Below are 13,236 nucleotides of genomic sequence, written 5' to 3'. Positions count from 1 at the left end.
GTCCTAAGTTTTTGAACAGTAAGATTTGTAATGTTTTTTTTGTTTTTTTTTTTAAAGAAGTCTCTTCTGCTCACTAAGCCTGCATTTATTTGATCCAAAGTACAGCAAAAACAATACATTTTTGAAATATATTTTTAATTTAAAATAGTTAATTTCTATATGAATATATTTGCATCATGACATGTCACACAATTCTTCAGAAATCATTTTAATATTCTGATTTGCTGCTCAACAAACCTTATTATTATTGTTAAAAATAGTAGAATTTTTTTTCAGAAGTTCAGAAGAACAGAGTTTATCTGAAATAAAAATCTTGTAACATTATAAATGTCACTTTTGATTAATTTAATTCATTCTTGCTAAATGAAAGTATTAATTTCTGTCATTTCTTTCTAAAAAAATGTATAATGAATACAAGCTTTTGAATGGTATAGTGTATAATGTTACAAAAGCTTTTTTTAAGATAAATGCTGTTCTTTAGATCTTTCTATTCATCAAAGAATCCTGAAAAAATGTACTCAATTGTTTTACATATTGATAATAAAATAATAAATGTGTCTTGAAGCAAATCAGCATATTCGGATATTTGAGGGATCATGTGGCATTAAAAACAACTGTTGCTCGATCCCTACTAGTCTCAAAAATCCAAAATGGCGACACGTCGATGTCACTTGAGACTAGTAGGGATCGAGCAACAGTTGTTTTTAATACATTCATGGTGGACTTACAAATTTTCCAATGCAGCGTTTTGTGAACTACATACCCTATTTACACTACTGTAGAAGTTTGGTAAGATTACTTGCAAGTTTAGTGGTGCAATTTACGAGATACATCACATGCACCATGTACGGCTGTAGCAAGCCATTCGACAAGCTCGGCTATCTCCGTCAATGTTCGACTAAGGTGAACAAAATCTACTCCGAACCATCGCTTTAAGTAATATTGCTGAAATTGCAGAAAATATAGCTTTGATCACAGGAGTAAATTACATTTTAAAATATATTCAAATGAAAAGCAGTTAATTTAAATAGTAAAATATTTCACAATATTACAGCTTTTGCTGCATTTTGGATCAAATAAATGCAGGCTTGGTGAGCAGAAGAGACTTCTTAAAAAAACATCTTGCTGTTCAGAAACTTTTGACAGATAGTGTACATTAATTCAAAAGAGTAGTTATGTATTTATTATTCACCATTTTGTTGTGTTTGTCACACTGAAGGCTTTAATAATGAACAGGAAAAGGTTACAACAAAGTACATATATTTAAATTTGGTCTCTTTTCAAATAGCTCTTAGCATGTCATACTGCTTGAAAATACTACCCAGTCACTGTAGTTGCTTTTCCTGCGCACTGGACTGTAATTAAAGTTGATTTGTGTTTTTCTGCAGCTCTCAAATCCAGGACCCCATGGTTTTACTGGACCCTGTCTGTCTCAGCAATGTACTTCAAGAGTGGGCCCCGGTTCTGGAGAGGGTCCTGGGCCCAGAGGACCCCACCAGAACTACAGAAATAACAACTCAAGAGGAGAAGACCCTGGAGGAGGAAGAGCTCGTTTCATCGATGTCCTGTTGCGTCGTGGTCCAGCCAGATATCTACTCTGCTAACCTGGATGAATCCGCAACCCTCACTGAAGAAGAGGACCTTGGAGAGAGCATCCCTTGTTCCACCGCCCCAGTCAGAGCAGCTTTCCCACCTCTCGCAAACCATGTCGAACTTATACAGCTGTTTTCTCCCAAACCTCTGCCTCCTGACCTCCAGGCTGAGCTCTCGCAGCTGGTCTGTCTTTATCTGGAGATGGGCTGCCCCGGTAGAGGAGGCGTCGAAAGCGTGTGTGTTTTCCTGAGGAGGTACTTCTTCCTGTTGGACCAGGACAGAGTGAGGAAGATGTGTATGCTGCGATACAGAGAGCACCGCGAGGTGATGAAGGCGTATATTGCTGGCATGCTGGGTAGGTTTTCACATAAATGTGTATTAACTGTAGTAACTGGTGCATTCAAGTCCTTCTGGGAAGTTTGTATTTACCAGTTGGCAATTCGTAGTTATGAGTTAACTAAAGCTGAAACTAGAATTACCGCGGGTATTAATACTGAAATATAATATAGAAAACCCATGACATTATGTTATATTAAGCCATACAAGTCTTAATACCTGACTAATTAGTTCATTTTAGTTCTGTTTTGAAAAAAATTCTGTGTTATTAACCTGTTTTAGTGCAATTCTGTTAATATTAATTCTCCTAACATACTGCGGTGTGTTGTAGAGTTCACTCAGGCTAGTAAGGTGGTGGAGGTGATTCAGAAGGGCGACCTGCTGAAGTCTCTGCGCAGTCTGAGAGAACTTCAGCCGTGGAACGCACCTCTGCTCCTCTCACACCTGTACAGGTAAGTTTACATCATACACACACATGCTTCGTATCTACAGTTGAGGTCAAAAGTTTACATCCCCCTTTAGAATCTGCAATCTGAGCGCCTCATATACAACTATTCTATAGTTCAAGCGCTCACTGATGCTCCAGAAAGAAAAACATGCATTAAGAGCCAAGGGGTGAAAACTTTTGAAAAGGATGATTTTCTTATTTTGCCTAAATATCATATTTTTTCATTTAGTACTGCCCTTCAGAGGCTACTGAAGATACTTGCATGTTTCCCAGAAGACAAAATAAGTTAAATTTACCCTGGTCTTCAGATTCAAAAAGTTTTCAGTTTTTTTCCTTCTGGAGCATCAGTGAGTCTTTGAAGCTTCTGTAATAGTTGTATGAGTCAGTTGTCCTCAGTGTGAAAAGATGAATCTCAAAATCATACAGTCATAGTTGGAAAGGGTTCAAATACACAAAAATGCTGAAAAAACAGAATTTGTGGGACCCGAAGAATTTTTCTGCTCAGGACAAACAAGGGACTCATGAACAACTATGACTAAACAAAAAAACACAGCTGTGGATCATTCAGGTAACAACACAGTATTAACAATTAAGGAGATGTAAACTTTTGAAGCTTGTCAGTTTTATAAATCCAACTATTATTTTCTCTTGTGGACTATATGTAAACATATTTTATGTGAAATATCTTATTGAGGTCAGTACTAAATAAACAACATGCAGTTTGTATGATCCCTCTTATTTTGGTAAAATAATTAACATTTTGCAGATTCTGAAAGGGGGATGTATGTCAATATGGCCACCTGCAGAGATGTGAATTTATATAAAATGCCTTTTTTTTTTTTTTTTTTTTTCTACAGGCTTTATGATAAACACGGAGAGGTGGCTGTCCGTGCTTACCCGCAGTTCTATCCCACAATCCTCCCGTCTGACATCATGGCTATGGCTTTACCCAGCCACTTCCTGCCTTACCTGGACAATCTGGTTCAATCACGAGCTGAGCAGCAGCGGTACATCTGCATTTTATTATTCAGTGTTTTATGATGTTTGTTCATTGTTCATAGTTACTTTAAAGGAGTAGTTCACTTTCAGAACAAAAATGTACAGATAATGTACTCACCCCCTTGTCATCCAAGATGTTCATGTCTTTCTTTCTTCACTCGTAAAGAAATTGTTTTTTGAGTAAAACATTTCAGGATTTCTATCCATGTAATAGACTTTTATGGTGCCCCTGAGTTTGAACTTCCAAAATGCAGCTTCAAAGGGCTCTAAACAATCATAGCCGAGAAAAAAGGGTTTTATCTAGCAAAATGATGGGTTATTTTCTAAAAAAAAAAATAATAATAATAATAATTTATATACTTTTTAACCCTTAAATGCTTGTCTTGTCTAGCTCAGCAAGATGAGCATTTGAGATTAAAAAGTATATAAGTTGTAAATGTTTTTCAGAAAATAACCAATCGTTTTGCTAGATCCTTGGTTGGAATCATTTAGAGCCCTTTGAAGCTGCATTTAAACTGCATTTTGGAAGTTCAAACTCAGGGGCATCATTGAAGTCCATTATATGGAGAGAAATCCTGAAATGTTTACCTCCAAAAACACTATTTTTTTTACGACTGAGGAAAAAAGACATTATCTGTAAATTCTTGTTCTGAAAGTGAACTACTCCTTTAATAAATGAGCCGTTTACACACTGCGATGTTGGATTCTTGTTTTTGAACACAGAAAAATAAACTTGTTTTGTCATCCGCCCAGGTTGTCTTTCTTGGGCTCTCTTCTCCAGCCAGAAACTCTGCGACAGGATTGGTTGGAACTGGCGCTAGCCCATGATGCCCCACAGAAGGATGACACACTCACTGCTGACGGACAGCCCAGGTACACAAATTTTTTTTAAGCAACCAATGCTATCGTGGTATCACAGTATGAAACGGTAGATCTTCCAGGCAAAAAGTGTAGTTTTTAAAATATATTTAAACTTCTTATTCTAACATAAAGGTCTTTAGTTGTGTTTTGGGCCATTATGCTTTGACACAGTATCTGTCAAACAAACTAAAACCGAAAGCACAATATGGCTTAATCCCTTTTTCAAGTCTGTTTTCGCTACACATTTCAAAGCGAAGCGCATGCAAGAAGCAAGTTCATCCATGGTGTGGAATGCTCTGATAGATTATATTCGAAAAGTAGCAAAACCAACTACAAAGTCTGACTTAATTGATGCCATAAATAAATTCTGGTTCGAGGAACACACAGCAGTGGCATAAACACGAGTTTAATGCATAAACAAACCTACGTGACCATAGTAACCCAGGATTATCAGAGATAGGTTTATTAATATTTTATTTTGAGTTAAGAAATTATTATATTAAGGCGATATATTATTATATAATTAATATATAAATGTATGTGTGTGTATATATTTAGAGTATATATATATAATACTCTATACAATTGAAATAAATCATTTTCATTTTTAAAACTTAAAAAACTTAGGAGCACAGTCAAAATTTCAGGAGCACATTCTAAACAATAATCAAAAAATCTGATAAAAAAAATTAGCCTTCCCATTACAAGGTGATATTTGACTCCTTAAAGTGATTTTTGTTTTGAGAAATTTGTTTTTTTACCTTTGTTTTTACCTTTTCATATGTTTAATGAGGCTCAGAGGTGGTCATGAGTGCAATCAAATTCATGTTAAGATTAATGTTTTAAATATACAATTTTGAATACAGAATAATTAAATGATTTAAATAACTGAAAAGATCTGCCAGCAGGTGGCGACAAGACATTGATTTAATTACTGAATCATATCATTCATTTGATTCGTTCGAACAGCGGGTTCATTCAGAAATAAAGCAAGTGACTGTCTTTATGAATGGGAAATTGAATCATTTCACTAGATTCGTTTGAATGGAGATGTGCAGCAGCTCAGTTGTGACTTGTTTCAGACTACTTTTGACAACGAAATAGAGCAAAATCAGGCAAAAGCGTTCTAGTCAGACAATGTAAGTCACTTAATAATAACTTCTTGTTTATCAAATTGTTGTATTAAATCAATATCTCATTTACAAACTCCCTTAAAAATTATTAAAAGCTGTCACTCATCTTGGTTCGCGATCTCACAAAGCTCTATTATAATCAACGAAGCTCTCTATACTGCACAATCAATCTCTTATTTACACTTTCTCTACATTTTGACTAGATATGTCTGTGATACATTACTCAACTTTTCAAAAATACATTGAAACCTTTGAAGCTCCCCTGAGCACAAGCACAAATATGCTGATTGTGTTTCCTGAATATTTTTCATAGTCGCAAATGCGAGTGAAAATGGTCACACTGTAGAGCCTTGAAATAATTATTGTCAAGCTTAAAGCGATTGTAATGTCTCCTGTGCTGTAGGTGGCACTCTCATTTCTTCAGCTGGGGTTATGGGCGTCTACTGTCTCTGTTGATCCGTCTGCCTGCCGATCTGGCCTCCAAGCAGAAGATGCTGGAGATGTGCAGAACTCATGGGTGAGTGAGTGTACAATTAGAATGAATGGAATTGAATCATAATGTGTAGTTGTGCATACTGTGACTATGTTATTTGTCTCTCAGGTATTGGATGGGTTACCTGTACCTGTGCAGAGAGCTGCAGCGGCGGCCCGAGGCTTTCAGTGCCATCTGCAGACTGGACGACATGACACTACTAGAGGGGGATGATGGTATAAACTCATAATTTGCTCATTTTAAAGGGATAGTTCACCCAAAAATGAAAATTTGATGTTTATCTCCCCCAGGGCATCCAAGATATAGGTGACTTTGTTTCTTCAGGAGAACACAAACAAAGATTTTTAACTCAAACCGGTGCAGTCAAATAATGGCAGTGGATGGGCACCAAACCTTTAAAAGTAAAAAAAAACATGCACAGACAAATCCAAATTACACCCTGCGGCTCGTGACGATACATTGATGTCCTAAGACACGAAACAATCGTTTTTTGTGAGAAAATAAACAGTATTTATATAATTTTTTTACCTGAAAAACTGTTAAAGGTGCCATAGAATGGAAAACTGTGTTTAGCGTGGCATAGTTAAATAATAACAGTTCAGTACATGGACATGACATACCATGAGTCTCAAACACCATCGTTTCCTCCTTCTTATATAAATCTAGTGTTTGCAAAAGACCACTGAAAAATAGGTCAATTCCAACATAACATCGACTGTTACGCAACAGCCCTGGGATCGTTAATAGTTATGCCTCCAACATTTGCATCGCCCAATCATCGGTAACGTCAGTACATCAGTAAAACAAGGCAAGCCACTGAAGAGACATGGTTAGCTTAATGTTAGCGCTAGCCTGTTACATTGCAGTACAAACAATTTCACTTACCACATAAACAGAGAGATGACAGCGCTGATGATGGTGAATGATTTACAGATCCCGAGTATCACTGACAGGCAGCTGAACGCGTGTGGTAAGTAACGTAAGCACTCCCTCTGGCCTCTGCATTATAATGTTACACAGAGCACATGGATCACAGTAATGTAATGAGACTAAAATGTCGGCGATTCAAAACGGCAGATTCAACAAACCACATATTAAGAGCGGCGAGAGCTCCTAATTAAATATTTATTTTTGTTAATGTGCCAGCTATTGAGATGAGCAGCTCTGTGAAACAGCCAATCAAAGCAGAGCTCATTAATATTCATGAAGCTTCCAAATAAGGCAATAACAGAGCATTTCATTCAAGGGACAAATCCTAGGGTTGTAAATGCACCTGTAAAACCATTTCTGGACATTTTTTGCCCTTTCCTATGCCATATACCTTCTATGTAGATAACAGAGAACAATTTAAAATATTCTCTCAATGCATTCTATGGCACCTTTAAAAATCTTTGTTTGTGTTCTCCTGAAGAAACAAAGTCACCTACATCTTGGATGCCCTGGGGGTAAGCAGATAAACATCAAATTTTCATTTTTGGGTGAACTATCCCTTTAACCAAGAACCCCCTACTTGGACTGGAAGGCCTATGGAGTTATTTCATGTTTATAATCTCTCTCTTTGTCTTTCTGCAGGTATTGTACCTCAGTCTTTTGATGAGTGGGTGTTGCTTCTCCAGCTCTCCCAGCAAATCAGTTCAACTGTTGAAGCCCCGCCCACTTTAGCCTTAACCAGCAGCCCCAATGGATCCTGTTCGGATGACACTAATGGTACGAGCGATAGTTCTCCCGACCTATCAGACGGTTCGACTGATTGGAGCATTCGCGTCAGCCCGGAGAACATCATTCTACGTCTGGTGCGGGTCTTCGGGCCGGATCGGGCCTTGACGACCCTCCAGGAGCATGGGATACAGGTGGATCTCAGCTCACGCTCCACGCTGGTCTGCGAGCTGCTTCGTATGGCTGAGAAGCGGCAAAGGTGAGAGTAGGGAAAATAGCAGTGTGCTTTTTAGTAAGCAGTATGCTAGTATTCCATGCCAAACTTACTGTTTTTAAAACATAAAGGTAAGAAAAAATTATATTCCAAACATATTAGTTAAATTATCATGTGAAAAATGTGGAGATGTCCATGTGAAGATAAGGAATAAATAATAAGGGAAATATAGCAGTATGCTATTTTGAATGTAAACATTAGGCAGTGAACAGTATTTACTGCACAGCAGAGCCGTTAAGAAACAGAGTCACTTGGTTCAAGGAGCTCTAAATAGTTCCAAACAACTCCACGCTGTCAATGTGTTTGAATGGGTTTAAGTAGGATAGACAGCAGTTTTACTATATTTGCAGCAATTTCGAGTAATTATTAACACATAATGTGCATTGATTGTGTATTGATAACTACTCTGAATACGCTTTACAATCGCATTTTATTCTGGGGAGTGATAAAGAGACATTTGCTGCGTCCGAAATCGCATACTGCTTCAGTAGGTACTACATTTAAATTTGACCATACTTCCCGACCATTAAAAAAGTACGTTCTATATAGTATGAATGTGGGTAGTACGAATGGAATTCGGACGTACTACATCCGCCGCGTCTCCACTTTCCGCCATTTTTCGAATATGATGACTCCTGTCCTGGAGCCTGAAGTGTCCATGGTATGCGTACTGCAGAATTCGGCCGGAAGCAGTAGGTCATCCGGGTACTTCTCGCCTACTTATTTCGAATACTATGAATTCGGACATACTACTCACCTCACATACTGTTTTTTGCATTTTATATAGTAGGGAAGTATGCGATTTCGGACGCAGCGATAATTAATATGTTCTCATACTCTTTGGCACTCAAATGTGACCAAACACCTTAAGTGTAGCTTTTATTCAATTAAATAATTGTAATATGTAGTTCACTTCTATTTAGTTAATATTTTGAGGAGTTTTTTGTGCTAAATAATATGTGCAATAATGATCCTGACCATTTAAAAGATAACATTTTCTAATATAGTATTTATATTACAGTCAGTGTGTTATTTTAGGTTAAATACATTTGAATGTGTATTTGGGCATGACCAAACACTCATTTTTTTGTTTGTTACGATTTAATGTTAAAGTCGGTTCAGCTAGATATGTTATTTTATGATATTCAAATATACAACATAAGTGAATATTATAAAAGGCGAGCAAATATGGCATTTAACATAATAGAAAAGATGAAAATAGTGTTTAAAAAAAACACAAGGCAACCAATTGCTTTCAGCATACATTTTTATTTTTTTGCTTGAATGCAGTCTTTACTGAAACTCATTCAACCTCCTACAGGGAGAGAAAGATTGCAGAAAGACTAAAAACGTAAAAATATGACAACTAGTATCTGGTTATGGTCGCTATTACGGTGTTTCTCACGTTATCTAACTGCAATTACAGTATAACTGTTTATTATCTAACGATAAACATTAACTATAACACGCTTCATAAAATACCACTACTGGCCAGTTTTCCGAGAGGTCAACTGATGCGTTAAAATGTAAAAAAAATAATGCAGTAATTTCTTCAATTTACCAGCGACTGTGCTTGAGAAGCGCTGAAATGAATGGGCTTCAATGCTGGAACTATTGGCCGCTCCATGACACGCTTTACTTCCACATTCCTCAGTTCCTGTGGAAGCCTATGGGAGTGTCGCAACTCTGTTTCTCAAAGGCTCTGCTGCACAGGATGCTTATATTCCATTTCAATCTAATTGTTTTTTGGAAAATACTAGACAGTGTATATTGCACAGCAATCAAAATGGAAGTATTCCATTATGAACATGAATTGAATTTGGAATAGCATGCTAGCATATGACATTTAGTTTTTAGTATTCTGTCATGTGACAATAAATAAAGTAGTATAGAAGTATGCTTTAAAAATGGTAGTCAGTGTACAGTAAGTACAGTATGCACCGTATGTTAATATTCCATTCCGATCTAATTGTTCTTTGGAAAATAGTAGACATTTTGCAGTATATACTAGGTAGGTAAGATTACTATTTCTACCATATTATGATATAGGAGAAATAGTAAGAGTAATATAATAGCCTGCTATTTCAGATTTAGACATTATTTTATAGAATAGTAGGTACTGTGCGGTATAAAGCAAACAGAACTCTAGTATTACGAATGTGTAATTTAAAAAAAATAAGGCAGTCTAAAGTATATGCTGCCCAGTATGTTAGTATTACATTAAAAATAGTATGCTGTGTACATCATTTACTGCCCAGAATGCTAGTATGCAGTTCTGAACATATTGGTTAAATTTAGAATAGCATACTAGCACACAACTCCTGTTATTTCTGCTTTATAAAGATATGGGAGAAATAGTAAGAATAGTATGGTAGTATGCTGTTTCGATTTTGTTTTTTAATACTCAATTATAAACATGTCATTTTTGAAAATTATTAGGCAATCTATAGTATATAGTGCACAGTATAGGAGAAAGGGTAAGAGTAGTATGGTAGTATGCTATTTCAAATGTAGACACTGCTGTTGAAAAATAGCATGCTGTGTACTGTATATACTGCCAAGTGGGCTAGTAATCCAAACATATTGGTTGAATTCAGAATAGCATACTAGCATACAAGTCTTACTATTTCTATATGGTAGTATGCTATTTCGAATGTAAACATTTTTGGAAAAACAGAATTACGAATATGTCATTTTTTTTTTTCTTTAAATAAGGCAGTCTAAAGTATATACTGCCCAGTATGTTAGTATTACATTAAAAATAGTATGCAGTGTACTTCATTTACTGCCCAGAATGCTAGTATGCAGTTCTGAACATATTGGTTAAATTTAGAATAGCATACTAGCACAGAACTGTTATTTCTGCTTTATAAAGATATGGGAGAAATAGTAAGCATAGTATGGTAGTATGGTGTTTTGATTTTGTTTTTTAGACATTATTTTTGGAAAATACTAGGGAGTGTACAGTATATAGCAAGCAAAATGGTAGTACTCAATTATGAATATGTCATTTTTGAGAATTATTAGGCAATCTATAGTATATAGCGCACAGTATAGGAGAAAGGGTGAGAGTAGTATGGTAGTATGCTATTTCAAATTTAGACATTGCTGTTGAAAAATAGCATGCTGTGTACTGTACATACTGCCAAGTGGGCTAGTAATCCATTCTAAACATATTGGTTGAATTCAGAATAGCATACTAGCATACAAGTCTTACTATTTCTATATGGTAGTATGCTATTTCGAATGTAAACATTTTTGGAAAAACAGAATTACGAATATGTCTTTTTTTTTTTTTTTAAATAAGGCAGTCTAAAGTATATACTGCCCAGTATGTTAGTATTACATTAAAAATAGTATGCAGTGTACTTCATTTAATGCCCAGAATGCTAGTATGCAGTTCTGAACATATTGGTTAAATTTAGAATAGCATACTAGCACAGAACTCCTGTTATTTCTGCTTTATAAAGATATGGGAGAAATAGTAAGCATAGTATGGTAGTATGGTGTTTTGATTTTGTTGTTTAGACATTATTTTTGGAAAATACTAGGGAGTGTACAGTATATAGCAAGCAAAATGGTAGTACTCAATTATGAATATGTCATTTTTGAGAATTATTAGGCAATCTATAGTATATAGCGCACAGTATAGGAGAAAGGGTAAGAGTAGTATGGTAGTATGCTATTTCAAATTTAGACATTGCTGTTGAAAAATAGCATGCTGTGTACTGTATATACTGCCAAGTGGGCTAGTAATCCATTCTAAACATATTGGTTGAATTCAGAATAGCATACTAGCATGCAAGTCTTACTATTTCTATATGGTAGTATGCTATTTCGAATGTAAACATTTTTGGGAAAACAGTAGGCGATGTACAGTAGGTACTGTGCAGTATAAAGCAAACAGAACTCTAGTATTCCATTACGAATGTGTCATTTAAAAAAAATAAGGCAGTCTAAAGTATATACTGCCCAGTATGTTAGTATTACATTAAAAATAGTATGCTGTGTAAATTTACTGCCCAGAATGCTAGTATGCAGTTCTGAACATATTGGTTAAATTTAGAATAGCATACTAGCAGACAACTCCTGTTATTTCTGCTTTATAAAGATATGGGAGAAATAGTATGGTAGTATGGTGTTTTGATTTTGTTTTTTAGACATTATTTTTGGAAAATACTAGGGAGTGTACAGTATATAGCAAGTAAAATGGTAGTACTCAAGTATGAATATGTCATTTTTTTGAGAATTATTAGGCAATTTATAGTATATAGCGCACAGTATAGGAGAAAGGGTAAGAGTAGTATGGTAGTATGCTATTTCAAATTTAGACATTGCTGTTGAAAAATAGCATGCTGTGTACTGTATATACTGCCAAGTGGGCTAGTATTCCATTCTAAACATATTGGATAAATTCAGAAAAGCATACTAGCATACAACTCAAGTACAAGTACTATTTCCGCTTTATAAAGATATTGGAGAAATGGTAAGAGTAGTATGGTAGTGTACAATTTATTATAAACATATTGGTTGTATAGCATACTACTTTTACTATTTCTGCCATATGAATATGTATTTTTAATGTAAGTTTGAATGGTAGTATTCCATTACGAACATGTCATTTTAGGAAAAAAATAGCCAGTGTGTCATTACAACTATGTATTTTTTTAAAACAATGTCTTTTGATAAATAGTAGGCAGGGTACGGTATATACTGTGCAGTATACTTGTATTTCATTCTAAACATGGGTAATGTTTAACAGTTTCTCTCCTCATGCATTCATTCTTTGTTTTCTCTCTGATATTTCAGAGCACTGATTCAGACCATGTTGGAGCGCTGTGATCGGTTTCTGTGGTCTCAACACGCTTAAGACCACATGATCTCCACATATGCCTTCAGGACTTGGCGCTGCTCTCAGTATAGACACACTACAGCCCACTATCTGTAGTCTGGGTCATGTTTCTTTAAAACAGCTGCTCTGGGATCAGCTGCTTTGCTGAAGAAAATGTTTCCAGATCAGCTGATCTCAGATTGTGATGCGTTCTAGTTAATCTAATGCAGATTCCAATTTGTAGTTTTTCGCACCAGCACTATGACTGTATTGTGCAGTAAATGGTAAAAGTGCTGCGTGGGCATCACTTGACTTGGTCTAAACTGTTTTTCAGTATTTCTGTTTCCTATTTAGTTGAGGTGCTGACACAGTATTAACAACAAGCCTTTTTACATCATGATTCCATTAGTACATAAATTATCCTATTGAACTGAATGCAACAATTTATGTAAGAATGCTTCGATCTACACTTCCATGTTCATTAATGATGCCCAACGTGTTTTCATGTGGTTTTAAGACCACATGAACCTATGTAGGATATACAGTATATTACCTAAACATATAAAATAAATTACTATATATAATGCATATATATTTATCTATTTAATTGCC

At 35.6% G+C, this 13,236-nt stretch overlaps 1 protein-coding gene across 1 annotated transcript in view; it reads left to right on the top strand.

Annotated features, from left to right (window-relative positions):
* Window positions 1-13,214, top strand: part of hps5 (HPS5 biogenesis of lysosomal organelles complex 2 subunit 2) — a 39,758-nt gene extending 26,544 nt beyond the window's left edge. The window contains exons 16-23 of the mRNA XM_073831533.1: window positions 1,389-1,948; window positions 2,261-2,381; window positions 3,235-3,384; window positions 4,130-4,249; window positions 5,774-5,887; window positions 5,972-6,078; window positions 7,436-7,778; window positions 12,603-13,214. Coding sequence (XP_073687634.1) covers window positions 1,389-1,948; window positions 2,261-2,381; window positions 3,235-3,384; window positions 4,130-4,249; window positions 5,774-5,887; window positions 5,972-6,078; window positions 7,436-7,778; window positions 12,603-12,663 — 1,576 coding nt within the window. The 3' untranslated portion in view covers window positions 12,664-13,214. The remainder of the gene's footprint in view (window positions 1-1,388; window positions 1,949-2,260; window positions 2,382-3,234; window positions 3,385-4,129; window positions 4,250-5,773; window positions 5,888-5,971; window positions 6,079-7,435; window positions 7,779-12,602) is intronic.
* The last annotated feature ends 22 nt before the right edge of the window (window positions 13,215-13,236 follow it).

The sequence above is a fragment of the Garra rufa genome, chromosome 25, assembly GCF_049309525.1.
Source record: "Garra rufa chromosome 25, GarRuf1.0, whole genome shotgun sequence".
NCBI classification, from domain to species: Eukaryota; Metazoa; Chordata; class Actinopteri; order Cypriniformes; family Cyprinidae; genus Garra; species Garra rufa.
The sequence above is the reverse complement of the archived record's forward strand: the minus strand, read 5'-3'. Positions and strand labels throughout refer to the sequence as shown.